We start from the raw sequence: 26,369 nt of genomic DNA, 5'->3' as shown, positions 1-26,369 counted from the left end.
GGGATTTCATAAAATCCCCTCCACTATGCTGTAACATCTGGACGCTGCGGATTGGACGCTGAAGGAATCCTGACCGTGGAAACATACCCTTATAGTTTATGGAGCTGTTCACATGTCCGTGGTATTTTTCTAGACCAAGTGGTTTGCATAAATTTCTAGAGGCATGTTCCTATTTTTCATTCGAAGGTTGGATCAAACTCGCCAATGCAAGTCTATGGGTCTGTGAAAAATAAGACAGCACTGAAATGCCATACGTGTGCAGACCATTTTTCACTAATTGTGTATTATGAAAAGCTTGAGAAATATCCAAAAGTGGTTTGTTTTTTTTAATCAGAGAAAAACTGACATGTTGATCAAAAACGCTGATGAAACTCAGATAATGATTTTTCTCGTACACGACGTCTGAATTAGCCATAACTCATAGAATTCCCTGTCTCAGATAGGGTTAAAAATCGAATTTTGTGTCTTGCATAAACTAGGGCACATTTAATAGAGAACTAATAAGAATATTGTTTGTTTTGGGAGAAATCAGAATATTTGGGAAAATGCACACAAACAGATGGAGAACATACAAACTCGATGCAGCTGTTGCCCCTTGATTGGCATATAAGACATCTCAAGAAGGCCCTAGTGGAAGCCACTGAGCCGCTAACCTGGCCAACAACAGAGGAACTGAATTCCTTGGCTACTGGGTCTTGTACTACTGTAATTGGAATAGAACCATTGACAACATATTCAATGCTCGTGTTGTCTATTGCTGCTAAGCAATAGGATAGTTGATAACATACTGATAGGAGTCCGACTGCATGGATACCCACCAATTCTGGGAATGGAACAGAGGTCAGTGGCACTGCCGGAGATGGAAATGTTTTTATAAAAGTACATGGGTAAACATATTCTTGGCTTACTGTATACACTCACTGGCCACTTTATTAGGTACACCTGTCCAACTGTGTGTTAAGACTTAATTTCTAATCAGCCAATCACATGGCGGCAACTCAGTGCATTTAGGCATGTAGACATGGTCAAGACAATCTCCTGCAGTTCAAACCGAGCATCAGTATGGGGAAGAAAGGTGATTTGAGTGCCTTTGAACGTGGCATGATTGTTGGTGCCAGAAGGGCTGGTCTGAGTATTTCAGAAACTGCTGATCTACTGGGATTTTCACGCACAACCATCTCTAGGGTTTACAGAGAATGGTCCGAAAAAGAAAAAAAATCCAGTGAGCGGCAGTTCTGTGGCCGGAAATGCCTTGTTGATGCCAGAGGTCAGAGGAGAATGGGCAGACTGGTTCGAGCTGATAGAAAGGCAACAGTGACTCAAATTGCCACCCGTTACAACCAAGGTAGGCAGAAGAGCATCTCTGAACGCACAGTGCGTCGAACTTTGAGGCAGATGGGCTACAGCAGCAGAAGACCACACTGGGTACCACTCCTCTCAGCTAAGAACAGGAAACTGAGGCTACAATTTGCACAAGCTCATCGAAATTGGACAGTAGAAGATTGGAAAAACGTTGCCTGGTCTGATGAGTCTCGATTTCTGCTGCGACATTCGGATGGTAGGGTCAGAATTTGGCGTAAACAACATGAAAGCATGGATCCATCCTGCCTTGTATCAACGGTTCAGGCTGGTGGTGGTGGTGTCATGGTGTGGGGAATTTTTTCTTGGCACTCTTTGGGCCCCTTGGTACCAATTGAGCATCGTTGCAACGCCACAGCCTACCTGAGTATTGTTGCTGACCATGTCCATCCCTTTATGACCACAATGTACCCAACATCTGATGGCTACTTTCAGCAGGATAATGCGCCATGTCATAAAGCTCGAATCATCTCAGATTGGTTTCTTGAACATGACAATGAGTTCACTGTACTCAAATGGCCTCCTCAGTCACCAGATCTCAATCCAATAGAGCATCTTTGGGATGTGGTGGAACGGGAGATTCGCATCAGGGATGTGCAGTCGACAAATCTGCGCCAACTGTGTGATGCCATCATGTCAATATGGTCCAAAATCTCTGAGGAATGCTTCCAGCACCTTGTTGAATCTCTGCCATGAAGAATTGAGGCAGTTCTGAAGGCAAAAGGTGGTCCAACCCGTTACTAGCATGGTGTACCTAATAAAGTGGCCAGTGAGTGTGTATATATATATATATATATATATATATATATATATATATATATATGTGTATATATATATATATTTATTTATTTTCTTCATTTTCCCTTTTTTTATTCTTTGCACAGACTTGTTTGCTAGGTGTTACAATGGCTCAGGTTATGAGTACAGAGGTACGGCATCAAAAAACAGATTCAATGATGAATGTCTGCACTGGGATTCTCCACTATTGAGAAATCACCATGTAAATGCTTATATGAAGGATGCATTAAAGCTTGGGATTGGGAAGCACAATTACTGCAGGTAATACTATGTTCTTCTTGTCAATAACAGTGAGCTGTTACAGTATAAACCCTTGGAGAACCTATAGTTAACTACATGAATTGTAAAGTGCTGTGGAATATGTTGGCGCTATATAAAATAAAATTAGTATTATTAAGTTCATTTTGTTTTCCCAGGAACCCAAAAAATGGAATAAAACCATGGTGCTATTTTAACGGACCAACAGGGGTTACAAGAATGTTTTGCAAGATCCCCAAATGTGAAGAGAATAAAAACACAGGTAAATTTATAGAATACCAAGATTGCATAATGAAGAATAGTGGGTGAGATATCCTATGCGAAATGCACCAGATATATGGAAAAATGTGCACAAAAAAAAGTCCTGCATGCCTCCCACCACATTTATTACGTGTTTTAAACACTTTGTGTGTTTTTTTTTTTCCAGTAAGGGGCTTGACTATGTGTAAATAAGTGGTGGCTTCACCTGGAAAGAATACATATATACAAATTAGGCCAGGTTCACATAGCGTTAACACAGCCATATACATATTAGGCCAGGTTCACATAGCGTTAACACAGCCATATACATATTAGGCCAGGTTCACATAGCGTTAACACAGCCATATACATATTAGGCCAGGTTCACATAGCGTTAACACAGCCCGTTCAACGCATAGCGTTGATGGGCTGCGTTAACGCTATAGCATAACGCGATGTGTTATGCTATACCGCTAGCGCTGATGCTTCATCAGAGCTAGCGGTGACGGAGCCTCAGACGCTGCAGCCCACATCCGAGGCTCCGTCAGTAAATGACGGCACGTCATGCATCGCAATACGCCACATAATGGTGGTCTATGGCAGCATTAACGGACTGTGTTACACTGCGTTATACCGCGGTGTAATGCAGTCTGTTTAGTGGACTGCGATAACGCAGTGTGACCCCGGCCTTACCATATGCAATAAGATGCACCAAATGATTTTGGCACACTTTGTGGTATAAAAGTGATGTAGTTTTTATTATTAAAGTATACTGTGACTTTTTTTTCTTTTATGATAATTATGTAGATCCCACTTGTGGCCATCGTCAGAAGAAATTGTATAAAATCGTAGGTGGCATGAACAGCCCTGTGGAATCACAGCCATGGATGGCTACACTTTACTATATCATCAGGAGAAACAGGAACGAGCAGCGCTATGTGTGTGGTGCCAGTCTTATTCACCCCTGCTGGGTTCTTACTGCTGCCCACTGCTTTCCAGATAGGTTGGTGACTATTGAAAGTAAATTCTTGAAAGTAGCCGAGGGCAGTCAGTGTCAGAGACACCGCACTACACTCGCTCACAGAGCCAGTGCGCGTGTCCTGAGTACAGAAACAGTGCTAAAAGATACCTGTGGAGCAGAGGTGACAATGCGTGCTTCAAACTATTAGTGTCAGGGTCCAGTCAGCACCGGAAAGTAAAGAGACACAGGACCTGCGGACACTGAAATTAGCAAGCTGGCACAGGACCTATGGTCAGGTGACTGCAAGGGGGCGGGGCTTAGCGTCCTGCTTTCAGATATGACAGGACACCATACAACAACTCAGAGTCAGGCAAAACGGAGGTCACAACAGTACGGGCAAACGAGGCACAGGAGGGACAAACAGACGGGTAGTCAGACAAAGCCAGAGGTCATACACAAGAGGGCGACGTTGTACCAAGGGGACGAGCAGAGAGAAGTCGGGTCACAAGCAGAGAGTCATACACGAGAGGTAGCGCAGTACAAGAGGGGCAGGCAGAACTAGTAACAGGGAAAGAACCGGATCAAAACCAAACAAGCAAGCAAGATATCAGGCTCAAGGCACACGTACGCACAAGGTCAACTAACTCAGCCGAGGGCAGGAGTATAACTGACATCGGACCTAGGTCCAGTGATCATTAAATAGCCGCCCTCTGCCAGAGAGAGGCGGAACAATTAACCCCCAGTCTGATCAGGACGGGCCAAAGCGAAACCCCGTCCTGGATCATGACAGTACCCTCCTCTCAATGGGGGGCCACCGGACCCCCAGGTCTCTCAGGGTACTTGGCGTGAAAGACCCGGACCAACCGATCCGCATGGGCCGATCGAGCAGGAACCCACGACCGTTCTTCAGGACCGTAGCCTTTCCAATGTATCAGATATTGAAGGGCACGACGGACCAACATAGAGTCGACGATTCGTTCCACCTCATACTCCGACTGCCCGTCTACCAAAACCGGTGGTGGGGAAACTGATGATCCCTCCCCACCGGACCTCACAGGTTTCAAAAGGGCCTTATGGAAAACATTTGGGATCCGCAGAGATGGCGGGAACCGCAACCGAAAAGCCACCGGGTTAACTGCTTCGGTAATTACATAGGGACCTATAAACTTGGGTCCAAGCTTCGCAGAGGGGACCTTGAGCCTTATATTCTTGGTGGACAACCATACCTTATCCCCAATCTGAAACACCGGTCCCGTGGATCGTTTTTTGTCCGCAAAAAAATAAAATTTGTCCTGGGCCTTCGTAATGTTACTCTGGACCTCCCGCCATACCTCCCCCAACCGCTGGATCGTCTCATCCACCCCAGGACACCCAGAATTCAAACGGGAAAATTCTCCAAAATGAGGATGAAACCCATAATTACAGAAAAAGGGAGATGTACCCGTAGACTGGTTAATGCGGTTGGTAAATGCAAACTCGGCCAACGGTAACACAGAACACCAATCCTCCTGTCGGGCTGAGGTCAAGCAACGCAAAATTTGCTCCAGAGACTGATTGGTCCGCTCGGTCTGCCCATTAGTCTCAGGATGATAAGCGGATGAAAAGGACAGACCAATACCCAACCTCTTGCAAAAAGCCCTCCAAAATCTGGAAACAAATTGCACTCCTCTATCAGACACCACATTCAAGGGTACCCCATGCAACTGCACCACATGCTCAACGAACAATCTGGACAACGTTTCCGCATTAGGTAGAGCTGCCAAAGGTACAAAATGTGCCTGCTTACTAAACCTGTCCACCACAACCCAAACGACGGTATTACCCTTGGAGGGGGGAAGGTTGGTGATGAAATCCATGGACAAATGAGTCCATGGTCTCTCAGGAATTGGCAGTGGTACCACTTCCCCGGCTGGCCGGTTATGGGGGGTTTTTGCACGGGCACAAACATCACAAGCAGACACATATTCCCCAATATCAGAGGCTAAAGCAGACCACCAGAATACTCTAGCAATGGCCTTCAGGGTAGCTGAGATCCCTGGATGTCCATCCAGAACTGAGTCATGGAACTCCCGGAGGACCTTGAGGCGAAACTGAGCTGGCACAAAAAGCTTATCCACCGGCTTAGTCGGAGGTGCCAGAGACTGAGCCTCCCGAATCTCCCATTCCAACATATTAGAAATATCTGCCACCACCACCCCAGGCTGAAGAATGGAGGACGGAGGTTCCGGGGGGGACACCGGATCTAGACTGCGTGACAAGGCATCCGCTCTGACATTTTTAGATACTGGCCGAAAAGTGATCGAGAAATTGAACGGGGAAAAAAAAGTGACCATCTAGCCTGTCTGGGAGTCAACCTTTTAGCTGACTCAATGTAAGCTAGGTTTTTGTGGTCCATAATTACTGTTATAGGATGGACAGCCCCCTCCAAAAAATGCCTCCATTCTTCAAAGGCCAACTTTACGGCCAGAAGTTCTCGATTCCCCACATCATAGTTTCTCTCCGCAGGGGAGAACTTCTTTGAGAAAAAGGCGCAAGTTCTCAAATTGGTCAAAGTGGCGGGTCCCTGGGACAATACCGCCCTCACCCCCACCTCTGAGGTGTCTACCTCAACAATAAATGGTTCCGACGGGTCCGGTTGAATAAGAACCGGGGCAGACATGAAACATTTTTTTTAAAAACTGAAACGCCGCTACCGCTGCGGTTGACCAATTCTTGATATCGGCCCCCTTTTGAGTCATGTCTGTGAGGGGATTAACCACCTGTGAGAACCCCCTTATAAATTTACGGTAATAATTGGCGAATCCTAGGAAACGCTGCAGAGCCTTCAAATCACAAGGCTGAACCCACTCGACAATGGCCTGCACCTTATTGGGATCCATGCGATACCCCTCAGCAGACACAATGAACCCCAGAAAAGACAGTTCCTGGAGAAAAAATAAGCATTTTCTAATTTAGCAAAGAGACAGTTCTAATTTAGCCCGAACATGACTAATGTGAGCCTGTTTATCAGGAGAGTAGATCAATATGTCATCCAAATATACCACCATAAAACGTCCAATGAAATCAGAGAACACCTGATTAATGAAATTTTGGAAAACCGCTGGAGCATTGGTCAGACCGAAAGGCATGACCAAGTTTTCAAACAACCCTTCAGTAGTGAGAAAAGCGGTTTTCCACTCCTCTCCGTCCCGGACTCGGATAAGGTTATACACTCCCCGTAGAGCTAACTTTGAAAACCACTTAGCTCCGGACAACTGATTGTATAAATCAGGAATAAGTGGAAGGGGATACATATTCCTCACAGTTATCTTATTTAACTCACGAAAACCGAGGCATTGGCGTAAACCACCGTCTTTTTTCTTTACAAAAAAGAACCCCGCCGCTACGGGAGAAACAGAAGGACGAATGTGTCCCTTATGGAGACTCTCGGAAATATATTCTTTCATCGCGGCCCGTTCTGGACCCGAAAGGTTATACAAGCGGGCTTTGGGCAATTTAGCACCTGGAACCAGGTCAACGGCACAATCAAATGGGCGGTGTGGTGGTAAAACCTCAGCCTCTTTTTCGGAGAAAACATCCGTATAGTCTTTCAGACACTCCGGAATACCTTCCAGACCCACGGACAACACAGACACCGTAATAAGACATTTTTCAGAACAATAGGGACCCCATTTAACAATGTCCCGATATTCCCAATTAATTACAGGATTATGCAATTGTAACCAGGGGAACCCTAACACCAGTCCCGCAGGCAGGTTGTCCATAGCAAAACATGAAATATGTTCCTGGTGTAAGGAACTCACTTTAAGGAGAAACTCTTCAGTGCGAAACATAACGTTATTCTTAACCAGTAGTGTTTTGTCAATGGCAACAATGTGAATAGGAGTCTCCAACCTAACTGTCCCTAACTTATATCTGGCCACCAAGTCCGAGTCAATAAAGTTCAATGATGAACCGCATTCCACGAAGGCAGAAGTGGATGTAGAGACACTCCCACAACAAAGTTCCACTTGTAACAACATTTTAGAGAAGTCAGAAAAGGGTACCTGAGAGCCTGGGTGACCTCCATGACAATCACCCGGGCTGTCGCTTGTTGGTCAGTGGACCGGAGGGGCAATCCTTTTTCCAATGTCCAGAATCGCCACAGTGAAAACAGCATTTTCCCATGCGCCGTTGTCTCCTTTCATTTTCTTTGAGGTCGATGGTTCCCATCTCCGTGACTTCCAATGTATGACTGGCTCCCCTTCCTTGGGAGAATAACGGTCTCTCAATTTCTCCCCTCGCCCGTAGCCTGCGATCCATTCGGACGGCCTGTGTCCTAGCCTCTTCCAGAGAATCAGGCGGAGGGTGGAGAGCCAAGGCATCTTTCAGATGTTCAGACAGGCCTCTACGGAACAAACCCCGGAGGGCGGCGTCATTCCAGCAGACCTCAGCAGCCCAGCATCTGAACTCTGAGCAAAACCACTCGGCTGAGTGCTTTCCCTGGCACACACTCATCACCATGTCCTCAGCCATACGCATTCGATCAGGCTCATCATAAATATGCCCCAGGGCTTCAAAAAATGCATCCACATTCATACACTCAGGGGCCGTGGTCGGAAGGGAGAAAGCCCAAGCTTTGGGGGCTCCCCTTAACAGAGACATAATGACCCCCACTCTCTGACCTTCATCCCCTGAAGAGTGTGGTCTCAATGAAAATAAAAAGCTTACAGCTCTCCATGAAAACTCTGAATTTCCTTTTATCTCCAGAAAAGGTATCTGGTAACTTAACCGGAGACTCAGGGGAAACTAATGTAACATCCTGAGCCCCCGATGAGAATACAACCTGCACAGTGTCAGCGATCAGCTGCTGAGACTGAGCCAGGACTCGTTGTTCTCCAAGGAGTTTCTGAGACATCTGAGTCAGGTGCCTCACCTGCTCAGAAAGAGCGTGCATAGGATCCATCACATACACAGGAGAATGGGAACAGAGAAAAAAAAACGGTATGGCTCAATTATGATGTCAGAGACACCACACTACACTCACTCACAGAGCCAGTGCGTGTGTCCTGAGTACAGAAACAGTGCTAAAAGATACCTGTGGAGCAGAGCAGCAGAGGTGACAATGCATGCTTCAAACTATTAGTGTCAGGGTCCAGTCAGCGCCGGAAAGTAAAGAGACACAGGACCTGCGGACACTGAAATTAGCAAGCTGGCACAGGACCTATGGTCAGGTGACTGCAAGGGGGAGGGGCTTAGCGTCCTGCTTTCAGATATGACAGGACACCATACAACAACTCAGAGTCAGGCAAAATGGAGGTTACAACAGTACGGGCAAACGAGGCAAAGGAGGGACAAACAGACGGGTAGTCAGACAAAGCCAAAGATCATACACAAGAGGGTGACATTGTACCAAGGGGACGAACAAAGAGAAGTCAGGTCGCAAGCAGAGAGTCATACACGAGAGGTAGCGCAGTACAAGAGGGGCAGGCAGAACTCGTAACAGGGACAGAGCCGGATCAAAACCAAACAAGCAAGCAAGATATCAGGCACAAGGCACACGTACGCACAAGGTCAACTAACTCAGCCGAGGGCAGGAGTATAACTGACACCGGACCTAGGTCCAGTGAGCATTAAATAGCAGCCCTCTGCCAGAGAGAGGCGGAACAATTAACCCCCAGTCTGATCAGGACGGGCCAAAGCGAAACCCCGTCCTGGATCATGACAGTCAGATTTTTTTCACAGATGCATAGACTTGCATTGGCAACTTTTATCCGAAAATCGGATCAATAATGAACAAGTCACTGTTCTTTTCTGCAGACCACTCGATCCAAGTTAAAAATTGGACAGGGGAACTACCCTATAGACTATACTGGGTATGAGTGCTAGCCATGACATTCACAGATAGCACTCATATGACAAAGAATAATGAAGGAATGAGCCCTCAGGTCTCTCGCATGAAAACCTGGCACTGCCGCCGGCACTTGGACCGGAGCGTGCGGCTGTGTATTTGAGTATTTGAGGTGTTGACATCAGTATTTCTAAGCCAAAGCCAGGAGAGGAAGACTCAGAGGAAAAGCATAATAGAAAGACATCACCTCTCCTGTATTATCACACATTCCTGGTTTTGGCTTACTGAGATAAGAAAACTCACCAAATACTGAATGTGTGCACGTAGCCCAACTGTTGCATAGTCATGTTTCTTTTTGAGGTCAGGTTTAGGTATTATACCTTCATGTGACAATGTAGACTTTGACCATGATGATTCTTAGTTTCTTCAACTTCCATCTTTTCTGTATAAATATATTTGACAGCTACAATTATAACCTGCTTCTTTTATTTTGCTTTTAATCTAGTGAGTTTCCTGAGCCAAAGGACTATGCAATTTATTTAGGAAAATCTCATCTTTACGAAGAAAATAAGTATAGAGAGCAAAGATTTTTGGTGGAGAAAATAATCCGTCATTGGGACTATAGTGATAAATCAGGCGCATTGAACAATGATATTGGTAAGCTTTACAAAAGTGACTTAAACTTATTGTTTCAAGTCCTTAAAGGGAATCCGTCAGGAGGAAACAATTTATATGCAAATGTAGCTCTCTCAAAGACAAGGCCAGCAAAACCTTTACTGCCTATTCCTTTCCTCTGTCACAGATAAATCAGCTTTTGAATTTATATGCAAATAAAGGCTAAAGAGCTATAGTAGATTTTAGGGTCCCGTTACACTAAACGACGCACCAGCAATCCCGACAACGATACGACCTGGTCAGGATCGCTGGTGCGTCACTACATGATCACTGGTGACCCGACATACAGGCAGATCTCACCAGTGTTCAGGACCAGCGACGACATGGGTAACTAAGCGCGTGCAGCGCTTAGTTACCCGCTGTTTATCTTGGATACCAGTTCCCAGCGCGAGCACCCTGGTATCCAGGGTACACAGCTGGTAACTAAGCGACGGATATGCTTAGATACCCGCTGTTTACCTTGGATATCAGCTTCCAGCATCTGCTTACAGCGCTGGGAGCTCGCTGATCATTGGTCTCCCGCTACCACACGCGATGAGTGCTGGCCAGCGGGAGACCAGCTGAGGGAATTGGAGCCAGTGGAGAGATTTGCAGAGGGGAGAAGCGGAGGAGTAGCGAGGTAAGAGATTAATTAGAGTTGAGGATGGACTGGAGAGGTGCAAGGGTGTTATCAGGGAGGCCACAGAAAAGGATGTTGCAGTAGTCGAGGCGGGAGATGATAGTGTGTTTGATGAGTGGTGGCAGTGAGTTAAGAAATTGGGGTGTGCTGAATGTGTCGGGGTGTGATTTATGCTCACTTTATAGCCTAAAACAGAGGTTGAAAGCAAGACTGATTGAGAGGAGATAAATTAACCATTGCAGGCGTGTTGAGAAGTGTGTACATGACAGGAGTGCTTGCAGACTCTATGTTTTAGAGCACAGTACTCTGAACCTGAGCAGGTGTCTGTATTCCACCAGCTTCTGTGCCCCTGCCCTGCTACGATGCTGCAGAGGCAAAGCTAAAAGAGCTCACAGTTTGGGACACCAGTGCGTTCATGTAACTGGTCAGAACCGTCAAGCTTCAGGAGTGCACTAGTCTCAGCAAAAAGGAAGCCAAGAGGCAGAAGAGTGGTGTGCTTGTAAACAGGGAACATTAGAACAACCCTTTAATATAGCAGTATGCAAATGCATTTAATTTCCACACTGATGTTAAAAATCTTTTTTTTTTCAGCATTGCTGAAGATTCGTTCTGAATCAGGACAATGTGCTTCTATGACTGACTATGTGCAAACTGTTTGCTTGCCATTGGCTGACCTGAAATTGAAAGATGGGACACATTGTGAGATCGCTGGGTTTGGAAAAGAGACTTTTGGTTAGTGAACGTAATAATTCTGTTTTAACTGTAAACCAGTTATCACCAGAAGTAAAATAAAGTGAAGGTTTTTTCTTAATTTTAATCATAAACTAGCCAAAAATAAATCAAGAATACAGCAGAATATTGCTGTGAGATCATATCCCAACTATGGTTATTACACAGAAGCTGCGGAGAGTAATGTGAACAGACTTGTCCTATGGACATTGGCAATAGGCTTGATAATATACTTATTTTCTGCAGAGAGTATTGGATTTTCTGAAAATCTGAAGTCCACATCAGTTCAGCTCATATCACAAGACATTTGCCAATTACCTGATTACTATGGGAAGCTGATCAACAACAACATGTTTTGTGCTGGAGACCCTGAGTGGAAGGTGGATGCTTGCAAGGTAATTGCCATGATTAAAATTATGTATTCCTAATTAATGGAAGTTCTACATGTTTAATATCCTTATTTAAACATTTACTAGCAGATTTGGAGAATTGCATGGTGTGTCCCCTGTAGAGCCACTTGAGTCAGACTGATTGCTATGTAGTGTTCCACAGGGCAAGCATTGTGAAAGATGAGAGAATGACTAATAAAATATACCTTTTATAGTAGTTTATGTAAAATATACACAATTCATTTAGTGTTTTAAGGCTTTTAACATTACCTTTTATTCTACATTCTGATCTCCCTTCCACACCCTGCAGTTATCTGTGCAGTGTGTTATTTATTTTCAGAGCAGCATGGTGGCTCAGTGGTTAGCACTGTAGCCCTGCATAGCTGGGGTCCTCAGCTCCAATCCTACCAAGGATAACATCTGTCTTTAACCTCTAGCATCAGCTGCCTGCTGCTTTGTGATCCTGTGTGCAGTGAACAGCCGCTACGCACAGGGGAAGGCATGATAGCGCACCTGTACATACTGACAATGTGTGTGCTCTTGGCCTTGCATTGTCAGTATGTGCAGGGGTATGGATTTAAGGCCCATCACACACAGCGAGATCGCTGATTTTGTGACGTCACAGCAATCTCGCCAGCGACATCGCTATGTGTGACACACATCAGCGACTGCCCCCCCTGCCTGGTATCGCTGATCGTGCAGGATCGTCCTGGGCCATTTTTTGATCGTTGGTCTCCCGCTGGCCAGCACGCATCACTGCGTGTGGCAGCGAAAGACCAGCGATCAGCGACACTGCACGTTGGTATCTAAGGTAATCAGCGGGCTTCTAAGAGCCGCGCGGCTCTTGGATACCCGCTGTTTACCTTAGATACCAGCAGGTACGCTGGTTTCCAGGGTAAATAGTGGGTATCCAAGAGCCGCGCGGCTCTTAGAAACCCGCTGTTTACCTTAGATACCAGCGTGCAGGCTGGTTTCCAGGGTAAACAGTGGGTATCCAAGAGCCGAGCAGCTCTTAGAAACCTGCTGTTTACCTTAGATACCAGCTTGCTCACTGTTCCTGATCGCTGGTGAGTCTGTCTAACGATGTCCCAGCGATCCCATCCACGTCAGATCGTTGGTGGGATCGCTGGGACATCGTTGTGTGTAACGGGGCCCTTAGATCAGGCAACACTTCAAAGATTTAGATTTAGATCAGGTAACGCTCCAAAGAGAGCTATCAATCACCATAAAGGAAGGGATGAAATAAGGTAACTTAGAAGATAGAATAGTGCATTGAGCCATTGGTCACTCCAGGGGTGCACTGTAGCCCTCTCATGTACATATTTAATAAAATTGTTTTTTTTAGCATGCAATAAAACTGAAGGTCTGAACAAGGATCACAATTGGTGTGCATGCAGCATGTAAGTGCACGTTCACACTAGCAACTGAACAGAAAAAAAACTAAGACAGAAACATAATGATTAAATACCCTGCAGTAAATAAATAAACAGCACAGTGAATTAAATTAATATACGGTTCTTAACTAACATGTTTTTTTTATATAAAAAAAGCAAAAGCCATCCCACCTCTTCATGGTGACCCTAACTGGGACGATCCTAACATTAATATTAAAAACCTTACTGTTTGTCAAGTGATGTGCCTGTGGATAACGGCTGGGAAGGACTGGGCCACAGTAGTGGACACTCGGCCATGGGAGACCACATGAATATAATGCCCAGCTCAAGGAAAGGCCACACCTTTTATATTCACATGGTGCAAACAGACTGAAAAAAACCTGAAGGTCTGCACTGTGATACAGACTGGTGTGCATGTGTAGAAGGGAGGATCGGGCTGCCAGGGCTGCTGAAGCGGGTCCAGAACTGCTGGGGCCGAACCTCATGTTCCTGGGGGGAACATGAAGTGAGCCAGTAACCAGGGTAAAGGAGGCATGGCCAGTCAGTCTGAGGTAAAATGGGTTGTGCGGCAACTGAAGTGGTCTTCCCACCAGAACGCTAATGAGGGGCAGACCCCTGTGAGGGGAGCGCGCAGAAGAAGGGCTGCATTGTGAGGGACTCACCTTTACCAGCGGGTGCACAGGGGAACATGTGACCGACGGAGCTTCGCAGTTCAAACATCCAGATGTCGGCTGACATCCAGAGAGGCGCACGCCGGGCATAACATTGCAGCACAGCCCTTCAAATACTATATTGACTAGCGGTCAGCGGGCTAAACCGGAGACCGCCCGCTGCCACCAGAAGTAGGATCGTGTGCTGGGTGAGGACGACAGCAGACACCACACCGACCACCGCCAGCATCCTGCTACCCACGGAACCCTCAGTGAGTGACAGGCTGCGGAGCCACGAAAAGTGAAACTGTGAACCAGAAACTGTTTAGTTAAACAACCGTTTATTCAGTTTAATTCTGTACCCTTTTAAACTGCTGTCTCCCTGCAAGGAGTTCCCTACTGTTGATTAATTAAATATAGTTAACCCCTGCTCTGCACCATTTGTGTAACTGCATCCCAGCACCTGCATATTCCACATGCAGTGTGTAAGTGCATGTTCACCCTGGCCACTGAATAGAAAAAAAAAGACAGAAACATAGCACTATGCTATTTATTTGTTTATTTACTGAAGGGTATTTAATCATTATGTTTCTGTCGTTGGTTTTAACATGCATTAAGTAAAATCTATAATATAAGTATTTTTATTATATACTAGCTGAAGAGCCCGGTGCTGCACAGGCATAGTAACTAACTGTGGTTAGTTATAACAAATTATAATTATACTCCATCCCATAGTCCCGTGCCCATATACCCATCATACATATTCACCATCCCATAGTCGAGTGTCCATATACCCATCATACATATCCTCCATCCCATAGTTCCGTGCCATATACCCATCACACATCCTCCATCCCATATTCCCATGCCCATATACCCATCATACATATTTGCCATCCCATAGTCGAGTGTCCATATACCCATCATACATATCCTCCATCCCATAGTTCCGTGCCATATACCCATCAGTGATCACACATCCTCCATCCCATAGTCCTGTGCCCATATACCCGTCATACATATCCTCCATCCCATAGTCCCGTGCCCATATACCCGTCATACATATCCTCCATCCCATAGTCTAGTGCCCATATACCCGTCATACATATCCACCATCCCATAGGCCCGTGCCCATATACCCGTCATACATATCCTCCATCTCATAGTCCAGTGCCCATACTGTATACCCATCACACAACCTCCATTCCATAGTCAACCATTATGACATCATAATGAGCGGCGGGGCTTGCAACCTATGATGACATCAGCGTCGCCATGGCAACCATTGTGACATCATAATGAGGGGTGGGGCTTGATACGCACACACTGTTTCCACAGTATGTAGATAGGGGCATTATGACATCATAATGAGGGGTGGGGCTTGATGCGCACACACTTTTTCCCCAGTATGTAGATAGGGGCAAAATTGTTTGGTGAATTGGAACGCACGGGGTTAAAATTTCGCCTCACAACATAGCTTAGGACGCTCTCAGACGTGTGACTGTGCCAAATTTTGTGGCTGTAGCTGCGACGGTGCGGATGCCTATCCCGGACATACACACATACATACATACATACATACACACTTTGAGCTTTATATATTAGATTTGTACACCAGTCTTAATGGGGTGTGCAGAAATAAGAGGTGCACGACATTTAATGAACTTGATGCATCTTCTCAGTAGCAAGTGTCTGTGCTCCTTGCTAGAAATGATACTCAATTCAAAAACCAAAGTAAAATTTATCGCGTAAGAAACACTGTCAGTATTGATGAAGTGGATTGGCGGATTTGCTATACCCCACCCTGCCTCCTACCCAGCTACTCCGATTTTTGGCTTTAGCATAAATGACAGAAACTGTTGTGAAAACTCCAAAAGTCACCAAATTTTTGGTGCAACTTCGTATTGTGCAACTTATCAAAGTGTTTTAAAGCGAACCTGTCAGCAGGATTTTACTACGTAAACTACAGGCATTGTCAGGTTGGCGTTGTTACACTGATTAAAATGATACCTGGGGTGAAGAAGTCCATCTTGTGATTCTTGTTTAATCAGAGTTAAAAGTTTTCAGCTAATGATATGCCTGTGCTCCGGGGCAGGACTGTAGGCAGAGTCTTATCTTCCTGCTCTAGGCCAGCACAAACATGTTTGTGCTTTGGGACAGCCTGTCGGCAAGTTTCTTCTTGGTTTCTCTGGCCTAGAGCACCAAGTTAAGTCTCTGCCTACAGGTCCGCCTCAGAGCATGAGCATATCATTAGCTGAAAACTTCTAACAGTGATTACACAAGAACCACAAGACTGATTTCATCACCCCAGGTTTTATATAATCAGTGTAACAATTCCAACATGACAATGCCTGTAGTTTACTTAGATTACTTAGCAAAATCCTGCTGACAGTTTCTCTTTAAGCTAGTTTTCAGCATAAAAATGTTGTATCTGGACCTATATGTGCATATTTTACAAACTAAAAGTTATATTTTGTTGTTCACACTCTTATCCTTTCCCTTCTTTGCCCTTATTTGTGACATGTACTATAAATGTACACTTAGTGTGAGGATCATCTTTATTCGGTTCATTAATTTGAATGGCTAACTTTATTAAATTTGATCAACTGTAATTTTTCTCTGATTGCTTTGTATATATTATCATGGAGCAATTTTCTAGTAACTAGTTATAAATTTGCATAAATACATATATATTTAGAGAGATATATACTGCTCAAAAAAATAAAGGGAACACAAACAGCTTACTGCAAATGGAATAGTATTCCCTTTATTTTTTTGAGCAGTATATTTTATTAAAAAATGACCTAATGCTGTGCCATGTTTCTAATGTTTTATTATCTTGTTTTTTGTAGGGAGACTCTGGTGGTCCTCTAATCTGTCAGCACAACGGGAAAATGGTATTATATGGTATTATAAGCTGGGGAGATAATTGTGCCAAGATGAACAAACCTGGCGTGTACACTCGCATCACAAACTACATACAGTGGATAGAGGACACCATGGCTGAAGCAAACAATGTGACAAGTAATACTATTCCTAAGTAATCAGCCAGCATTATTAAAGGAAACCTGTCATCAGATTCCTGCTGCCATAAATGCAGACAACACAATTTAGACACTGGTTGCTCAATTGTAGCAATATATGTTTCGCTCTATGTATCTGCATAGAGAAAGACCTGTCAGTTAAAGGGATCAGGGCAGGGAGAAACTGGCTGGCTCTTCAAAGTATGTTTACTCTGAAAAGCAGCAGAGATTCAATGTCAAATATACCTGTCTATAAGTGACCAATTCATGTTGCCCAAACCACAAGTAATCAGTAATCTGATTAAAGGTTCCCTTTAGCTTGTAATATAGAAAAGCAAGCAAAGTGGAGCCTTTTTAGTACATTTGCAATTACAAACTGTAATTAGTAGTATTATATCAGTTTATCCAGTCATGAAGAATTAGCGCATCATTGTGCTTCCACCTGAGAGCTTTAAGCAGTGTAACAAATTGTGCACAAAGCTATCTTGCTAATGTCCTAACTTGTTAGTCGTGGTGTGCAATCATGGTTTCACAATTTTAAGATTGAAAGAAGACTTATTAAGCCACTTCTGTAACCTTGCTTAGCCCTTTATATGTGCCTGCTCAAAAATATTGCTCCTAGTTAAGCCTGTTAGTGTTCCCACACAGTATGGTATCGCTTTCATGGCCACCGAGGAATATCACACAGTATAAAGCAGTATATACCCCCAATCACAGTATGATGTACATGTAACCCACTGCCAGGTTAACTTTTCTCTTCAGACATAAGTATTGGCTAAATGACAGATTATCATATGTGTGGTTGGCTTATGGCCAGGAAGGAGGAGTTGAATGTGATATATTCTTTGGTGTGTATATATACACTCACTGGCCACTTTATTAGGTACACCATGCTAGTAACGGGTTGGACCCCCTTTTGCCTTCAGAACTGCCTCAATTCTTCGTGGCAGAGATTCAACAAGGTGCTGGAAGCATTCCTCAGAGATTTTGGACCATATTGACATGATGGCATCACACAGTTGGCGCAGATTTGTCGGCTGCACATCCCTGATGCGAATCTCCCGTTCCACCACATCCCAAAGATGCTCTATTGGATTGAGATCTGGTGACTGAGGAGGCCATTTGAGTACAGTGAACTCATTGTCATGTTCAAGAAACCAATCTGAGATGATTCGAGCTTTATGACATGGCGCATTATCCTGCTGAAAGTAGCCATCAGATGTTGGGTACATTGTGGTCATAAAGGGATGGACATGGTCAGCAACAATACTCAGGTAGGCTGTGGCGTTGCAACGATGCTCAATTGGTACCAAGGGGCCCAAAGAGTGCCAAGAAAAAATTCCCCACACCATGACACCACCACCACCAGCCTGAACCGTTGATACAAGGCAGGATGGATCCATGCTTTCATGTTGTTTACGCCAAATTCTGACCCTACCATCCGAATGTCGCAGCAGAAATCGAGACTCATCAGACCAGGCAACGTTTTTCCAATCTTCTACTGTCCAATTTCGATGAGCTTGTGCAAATTGTAGCCTCAGTTTCCTGTTCTTAGCTGAGAGGAGTGGTACCCAGTGTGGTCTTCTGCTGCTGTAGCCCATCTGCCTCAAAGTTCGACGCACTGTGCGTTCAGAGATGCTCTTCTGCCTACCTTGGTTGTAACGGGTGGCAATTTGAGTCACTGTTGCCTTTCTATCAGCTCGAACCAGTCTGCCCATTCTCCTCTGACCTCTGGCATCAACAAGGCATTTCCGGCCACAGAACTGCCGCTCACTGGATTTTTTTTCTTTTTTGGACCATTCTCTGTAAACCCTAGAGATGGTTGTGCGTGAAAATCCCAGTAGATCAGCAGTTTCTGAAATACTCAGACCAGCCCTTCTGGCACCAACAATCATGCCACGTTCAAAGGCACTCAAATCACCTTTCTTCCCCATACTGATGCTCGGTTTGAACTGCAGGAGATTGTCTTGACCATGTCTACATGCCTAAATGCACTGAGTTGCAGCCATGTGATTGGCTGATTAGAAATTAAGTCTTAACACACAGTTGGACAGGTGTACCTAATAAAGTGGCCAGTGAGTGTGTGTATGTATGTATGTATATATATATATATATATATATATATATATATATATATATATATATATATATATATATATACACATGTATCATTAAGAGGTGTAAAATGTTTACTGAATCACATCTTATTGAGTCTTGTAACCAGTAATTTTATTTTTACTGTTTATCTTTCAATTATGTAACTTATAATATTGTACATTTACTTTGTGGAAGGAAAATGCTATTTATATAAATACTAGCTGAAGAGTCCGGCGCTGCCCGGGCATAGTAACTAACTGTGGTTAGTTATAGCAAATTATAATTATCCTCCATCCCATAGTCCAGTGCCCATATACCCATCATACTTATCCACCATCCCATAGGCCCGTGCCCATATACCCATCATACATATCCTCCATCCCATAGTTGAGTGCCCATATACCCATCACACATCCTCCATCCCATAGTCCCATGCCCATATACCCATCATACATATTCTCCATCCCATAGTGCCATGCCCATATACCCATCATACATAGTCGCCATCCCATAGTCGAGTGCCCATATACCCATCATACATATTCGCCATCCCATAGTCGAGTGCCCATATACCCATCACACATCCTTCATCTCATAGTCCCATGCCCATAAACCCATCATACATATCCTCCATCCCATAGCCCCATGCCCATATACCCATCATACATATCCTCTATCCCATAGTCCAGTGCCCATAGACTCATCACACATCCGCCATCCCATAGTCCCGTGCCCATATACCCATCATACATATCCTCCATCCCATAGTCCCGTGCCCATATACCCATCATACATATCCGCCATCCCATAGTCCCGTGCCCATATACCCATCATACATATCCTCCATCCCATAGTCCAGTGCCCATATACCCGTCACATCCTCCATCCCACAGGCCCGTGCCCATATACCCATCACACATCCTTCATCTCATAGTCCCATGCCCATATACCCATCATACATATTCGCCATCCCATAGTCGAGTGCCCATATACCCATCACACATCCTTCATCTCATAGTCCCATGCCCATATACCCATCATACATATCCTCCATCCCATAGTCCCATGCCCATATACCCATCATACATATTCTCCATCCCATAGTCCCGTGCCCATATACCCGTCATACATATCCTCCATCCCATAGTCCAGTGCCCATTTACCCATCAAACATCCTCCATCCCATAGTCAACCATTATGACATCATAATGAGCGGCGGGGCTTGCAACCTATGATGACATCAGCGTCACCATGGCAACCATTATGACGACATAATGAGGGGCGGGGCTTGATACGCACACACTTTTCCCCATTATGTAGATAGGGGCTAAATTGTTTGGTGAATTGGAGCACACGGGGTTAAAATTTCGCCTCACAACATAGCCTAGGACACTCTCGGGGTCCAGACATATGACTGTGCCAAATTTTGTGGCTGTAGCTGCGACGGTGCGGATGCCAATCCTGGACATACACACATACATACACACCCACATTGAGCTTTATATATTAGATATACAGTATGTTTAATGTTTTTTTAATGGAAAGATGTAGTAGTACAGGCACATACTGTCATATTCTAAGGATATATACACATCGTTCTTCCAACAACTTTTAAGACAAATGCCTATGCCCACAGTAAAGCAGATATAGTAAATATCAGATAACAATATCATATTTATGGACATATTGAGAATATGAAAAATCTAAATATTTAGTTTCTCAAACACAGATTAACATTCATTTCAGTTTGTTTGATTTCTGGTTGCTTTTACAGTCATCATATTTTCAAGACTAAATCTTTGTCTCAGGCGACCTCTTGTGGGTAATCAACAACTACAATCCAGCTCAACCTCAAATTGCCTTAGAAAGAATTCTATGCTTAGCACTTGTAGTGTTGCTGTTAATGATATTTTATTTATTTTAATGAAATAATGCTGCCTGACAAAATGGCAAGAAGGTGGTCAAAATGTTAGAACTTTTGAAAATCTATTCTGGGCCTTTTTCACTTACAGAGAATGTCACTAAGTTTAATTTGCTACATCTACATCTAGGAGCAGCTTAAAGTATGGGTAGAAGCCCATATTCAGTGCTTCATTCTGTAGATCTGGTAAAACATTGTTTATTCGCTGCATCTCTGCTAGTCCTCTCAGTGATAAGATCCTTCTCTGAAGGCTGCGATATTTATGAGCTTTGCTATTCACACCCCCTCGTCTGATTGGCAGCTCTCTTCCTATGCACAGTGTAGACACAAAGCTGTCATTCAATGGAGCTGGTTGGGTTAGAAAGAGCTATAACTGAGAGGCATAGATCACTGCAGCAGATAAAACAGAAATTTTAGCAAAACAACAGCAAGGAGCCAAGTAAGTAACGAAGCAATGAAATCAGGGTCGCTGTTCCTATTTCATGCTTCCTTCAATTTGGGTAGCAGAAATCTTAAGTTAATATTTTACTCTGAAATGTAAAGTGCTGCGGAATATGTCGGCGCTATAGAAATAAAATTTATTAATATTATTTTTGGGCTGGACCCTTGAACATTATTAATTATTGTTTAAACATTATTTACTTGTACCGAATGAATTGTAATTTATTTATATTATTTAATATATTTGTAATAAACTTTTCTGCCAGCCTACACGTTTCTTGTAGTTGATCGTTGTCACTTGTATTCCCATATTTTGAGGAAATCTGCAATGAATATAAAATGATATGTAATAAACAAGTAACCTACACTCATCCACTGGCTTCAGCATCATGGCTCCAGCGTCGCTGCTCCGGTCAATCCTGCCGGACTATGCTTACTTCCTGCAGCTATAATGTGCTGACCATGTACTGTATATGTGTAGTCTATCATTGGCTTTAGCAGTCACATGCCTTACATGCTAGCATCAGGCTAGTGATTGGTTGTCACATATACATAGTATCACTCCATAGTATACATATACATCACTCCAGAAGGTAAACAGAGACTGGCATGGACCAACAGAATGGTAGCAGTGGTAGATAACAAAGGAGTATGTGATACTTTTTTTATTCTATATGCTCCTAATAACAGATCTTATTAATTTACTGGAGAACCCCTTTAACAGATTCTGTTTCCAACCTGACAGCTTCGCCCCTTCATACTAATGAAATAGTGAGATATTTTAGACTGACATACCATATAACTTTATATTTTAAAGTGGCAAAGTTTATGTTTCACAGTCTAAGGAAAGCATAAAAACCACAGAGACCCTTTTTCCAGTTTATAGTCACTTACTAAGCTTCTTGCGTACTTTGATAAAATCACTGTTCTTTCTGCTGTAGCGCTGCTTGTCCTCTCAATGATCAGTTATGTCTAACCCCACCTTTTAAAGTCATGGCTTTGGTCATAGCTATTTCTGTGGGACCATGGTAGAGAAAGTACTTGAATTAAATGATCCTACATGCGTTTTTTATTTCTTGTGGAGTTTGTGTTGTTTCTCCCAATATAGATAGAGGCCTTAACCATTCCAGTGAAGGGGAAAAAAGAGCTCAAAATTGCATAACACATTACTTGCAAAACAGAGTTGCAGTTAACAATGCTACTTACCCTTGATTTTGATCTCTTTGAGACCTCTAGGAAATTGGAGATAAGGACAGGTTAGCATGTTAGATACATCACAAATAAGCTGGATATTAAAAAAATGCATACTCGAATTCATACCCAGATAACTAAAAGCCATACATCAATGTTTCTGTAGACAACAGAAAGTAATAGGTGCTGATCGGGCCAAGATTAACAAAAGAGAAAGAGATTGGAGGAAGATATTTTCTCAGTCGGAGGCCAGATGGCTATTGAATGTGGATATGGGCCACTCGAATGGCTTTAACAAATACGTTTTGGGCCTTTTCTTTAATTGACTTTTTTTTTTTTTTAAGGTATAGGGGTCTTAGGGTGAATTACCTTTTTATAATGTTTTGAATGTCTGAATCTGATTCCATCTTTGTAGGACCCTTTGGAAGCAGAGGCCGGATTGCGTCAGGCATAGTAGGTACTTTGAGGATTTCAGTGAGACTTGGTCCTGGTAGCAATTTGTGTTCTGCAAGCAGAACACTTTAATAATGGAGGAAGATTTGGACTCTTTATTGGATATTCTATCATTTTCTACAATTATATCACGCATGAACCTAATTCTTGGTAACGTGTTTTGTCACATTCATGACTTGTAGGGAATATGGAATCTGTTTTTATTTTGTAAATTCTAAAAATGATTTTTTATCCAAGTATAAAAATATTTTGCTTTTATATATCTCATACACTTTATCATGATACTTTTGTATTTACCTATTACTGTTTTCTCTCTATTATTGTTTGTAGAAAAAATAAAATCATGCCATAGGTTGTTCAAAAAATATGTAGACTCTATACTTATGTATGTATATAGTCGTGGCCAAAAGTTTGGAGACAGTCACAAATTTTGGTTTTCACAAAGTTGTCTGCTTTAAAGTAGACTTAATAGTGGTAATGTACATTGAGTCTTCATTATTATGAAGAGCGATTAGATGAGTGTCAAATATTTGCTAAGTAATTGCTTGCCATGAAAATTAACTTAATCACAGAAAAATCATTTCTACTAAATTTCAGTCTTGCCACAAAATGTCATGCTGATTGAATTATAAAAGCAGACTCTTTTCTTTAAAAAGGGGCTGAAAGTTGAAATCATTGTGTTACTATTCTGGTGGAGTACGGCTGGAATCCAATAGCTGACTTGAAGGAATACATCAAGAAGTAGTTAAAGGTCTTAAGGCCCCGTTACACATAACGATGTCCCAGCAATCCCACCAACGATCCGACATGGATGGGATCGCTGGGACATGTTAGGCTGATCGCTGGTGAGCTGTCACATAGACAGCCCCCAGCGAACAGGACCAACGAGCAAGCTGGTATCCAATGTAAACATCGGATTTCTAAGAGCCGCGCGGCTCTTAAAACCCGATGTTTACGTTGGATACCAGCGTGCAGCGTCGGTGATCGCTGGCTCCCGCTGCCACACGCAGCGATGCGCGCTGGCCAGCAGGAGACCAGCCATGAAAAAACGGCCCCGGACGATCCAGCATGATCAGCGATACCCGGCAGGGGGGCTGGTCGCTACTAGATCTCACACACAGGGATATCGCTGGAGAGATCGCTGATTTGTCACAAAATCAGCGATATCGCTGTGTGTGACGGGGCCTTTAGAGGTAACACTGGAAATAGTACAAACAATCTGGAAAGGAGTGGAAACAGTCTGGCTTAGTTGGTTCTAAGGAGATGGAGCCTGGAACAGGATTAAAGGTTAGATACAATACTCTAACAATGAGTGAGAGGTCCATTTGGCTTTAAGTAGGCAAAAACAGGGACCAAGATAGCTTCCACAGGTTCAACATCGACCATCTTAGAAAAGGGCAATTGCAAAAATGCTGTAGGAGCGTCCAGTGCTAAGGAGTAAAAATGATGCACAATTTATGAAGATGAATATTACCAGTCATTAGTGGAAAATCCGAAGGACAGCAGAATCCTGACATTACTGCCCCCATTCAACATTGGCCTCTGGACAATGCTTGACTTGGTTTATCTGTGTGATGCTAGTCGCTACTTACAGAGAGACCATGAGGCAGAAAAGTCAGACGTTCCGGGGCTCAATACTAAAAAACAAAGGCATAAGTCAGGGCACAGTCCAGGGTCAATTACAAGAGATAGCGGATCAAAGCCAAAGGACAAGACAAAAGGATAGTCAGAACACCGTCCAAAGGGTCAGGTAGCAGAAGATCAGAAGAAGAAAATCAGGCTAAAGGGCATGTCACACTAAGAGATATCACTAGCAATATCACTATAACTAGTGACGTTATAGCGATATTGCTAGCGATATCGCTGTGTCTGATACTTACCTATGACCGGCTCCCCCGCTGTGGTTATCGCTGATCGCGCGAGAACGTCCTGGACCATTTCCGTCGTCAGCTTCCTGCGGCGCTTCCTGTGGAGAGACGAGTGATGCGTGGAGCCGGGCGGGAGGACGCAGGATCGCCTGGTGTGACAGGTAAGTAGCGACCCCCGTCCCCAGCGATGTCGCTAGTGAGATCTGCCTGTGTGGCAGCTCACTAGCGACCACTTAGCGATGTACCAGCGATCCTGACCGCATCCTATCGCTGGTCGGGATCGCTGGTACATCGTTAAGTGTGACAGTACCTTAACACTCACCAGGAAGCACAAACTAAGTCTGACAGGGATCAGGGGCAGACAGATCTGTTAAATTGCTTGGGCAATCTCCAGAACATTGAACACTTGGAGAAAATCCCACACATACCAGTCACAGATTGGACAGCTGAACTGTCAATCAAAACACTGACAACTCAGCATGCCCCAGTTGCCAAAGGACAGCATAGCAATCATTTACTGAGCACAGTTTTCCCAGGAAACCTGCCATAGAAAGCCCCGACCAGGCGATTGCCATTTACAGCTCGAGCAGGGACCCAGGATCTCTCTTCCATTCCATAACCTCTCTAGTGAATGAGGTACTTGAGAGAATTACAGACTTTCCAAGAATTAACAATCTTCTGCACTTCAAACTCTAAACTGTAATTGACAGAAACAGGTGGAGGCAGAGATGAAGGAGACAAGATGGAAGGGACAATCGTCTTTAGCATTGATTTATGGAATACCTTTGGAATGTGAAAAGATGGAGGGATTATTAATTTGAATGCCCCTGGGTTAATTGCCTTCAAAATCTCACATGGACCAATAAACTGATGGGCTGGCACTTTCATTTTAATATTTTTGGAAGAAACCCCCAAACTTATCATCTGCCCCTGAATGTTTCCTATCGGCCTTCCATTTCTGGCGATGCTGACTACCCCGATATTCTTCTGAATCTCCCTCCAGACAAGACCAAGTTTTTGTATGGCAACCTCTACAACGTTTCTGATGTTTTGACATTTTTTAACGCCACGCTGTTTAGAGATCAGGTTAATCCTTTTTTTTATTGCTAGATCAGGTGATTCTGAACGCGGTGATACCAAATATGTGTATGTTTGATTTTATTTTTATTGTTTTATTTTGAATGGGGCGAAAGGGGGGTGATTTGAACTTTTATATTTTTTTTATTTTTTTATATTTTTAAACACATTTTATTTTTCAACTAGCTGAAGAGCCCGGCATTGCCTGGGCATAGTAACCAACTGTGCTTAGTTATGACAAATTATAATGATTATATTGCACATAAAAACATTTCACATCATATATTCAATACTACAGATTTGCAACACAAATTAACTAAACAATTACCCAAGTATTGATAGTATTTTATTTTCAACTCATTCAAGATTTTTGTCAGTTCCAACTCTTGAACAGAC

The 26,369-nt window shown here is 43.6% G+C and overlaps 1 protein-coding gene across 2 annotated transcripts in view; it reads left to right on the top strand.

Annotated features, from left to right (window-relative positions):
- PLAU (plasminogen activator, urokinase) overlaps nt 1-23,237 on the top strand; it is a 28,535-nt gene extending 5,298 nt beyond the window's left edge. Inside the window, exons 5-12 of one of the 2 annotated variants that reach the window (XM_073581033.1) lie at nt 2,244-2,418; nt 2,574-2,677; nt 3,463-3,658; nt 9,952-10,103; nt 11,332-11,472; nt 11,716-11,864; nt 16,755-16,926; nt 22,991-23,237. In XM_073581033.1, coding sequence (XP_073437134.1) covers nt 2,244-2,418; nt 2,574-2,677; nt 3,463-3,658; nt 9,952-10,103; nt 11,332-11,472; nt 11,716-11,864; nt 16,755-16,926; nt 22,991-23,100 — 1,199 coding nt within the window. In that variant the 3' untranslated portion in view covers nt 23,101-23,237. The remainder of the gene's footprint in view (nt 1-2,243; nt 2,419-2,573; nt 2,678-3,462; nt 3,659-9,951; nt 10,104-11,331; nt 11,473-11,715; nt 11,865-16,754; nt 16,927-22,990) is intronic. The other variant, XM_073581034.1, reaches the window with a different exon arrangement.
- The last annotated feature ends 3,132 nt before the right edge of the window (nt 23,238-26,369 follow it).

The sequence above is a fragment of the Dendrobates tinctorius genome, unplaced genomic scaffold (assembly GCF_039654945.1).
Source record: "Dendrobates tinctorius isolate UK_male_01 unplaced genomic scaffold, ASM3965494v1 ptg000068l, whole genome shotgun sequence".
NCBI lineage: Eukaryota > Metazoa > Chordata > Amphibia > Anura > Dendrobatidae > Dendrobates > Dendrobates tinctorius.
This window is presented reverse-complemented; position numbering and strand designations above follow the sequence as displayed.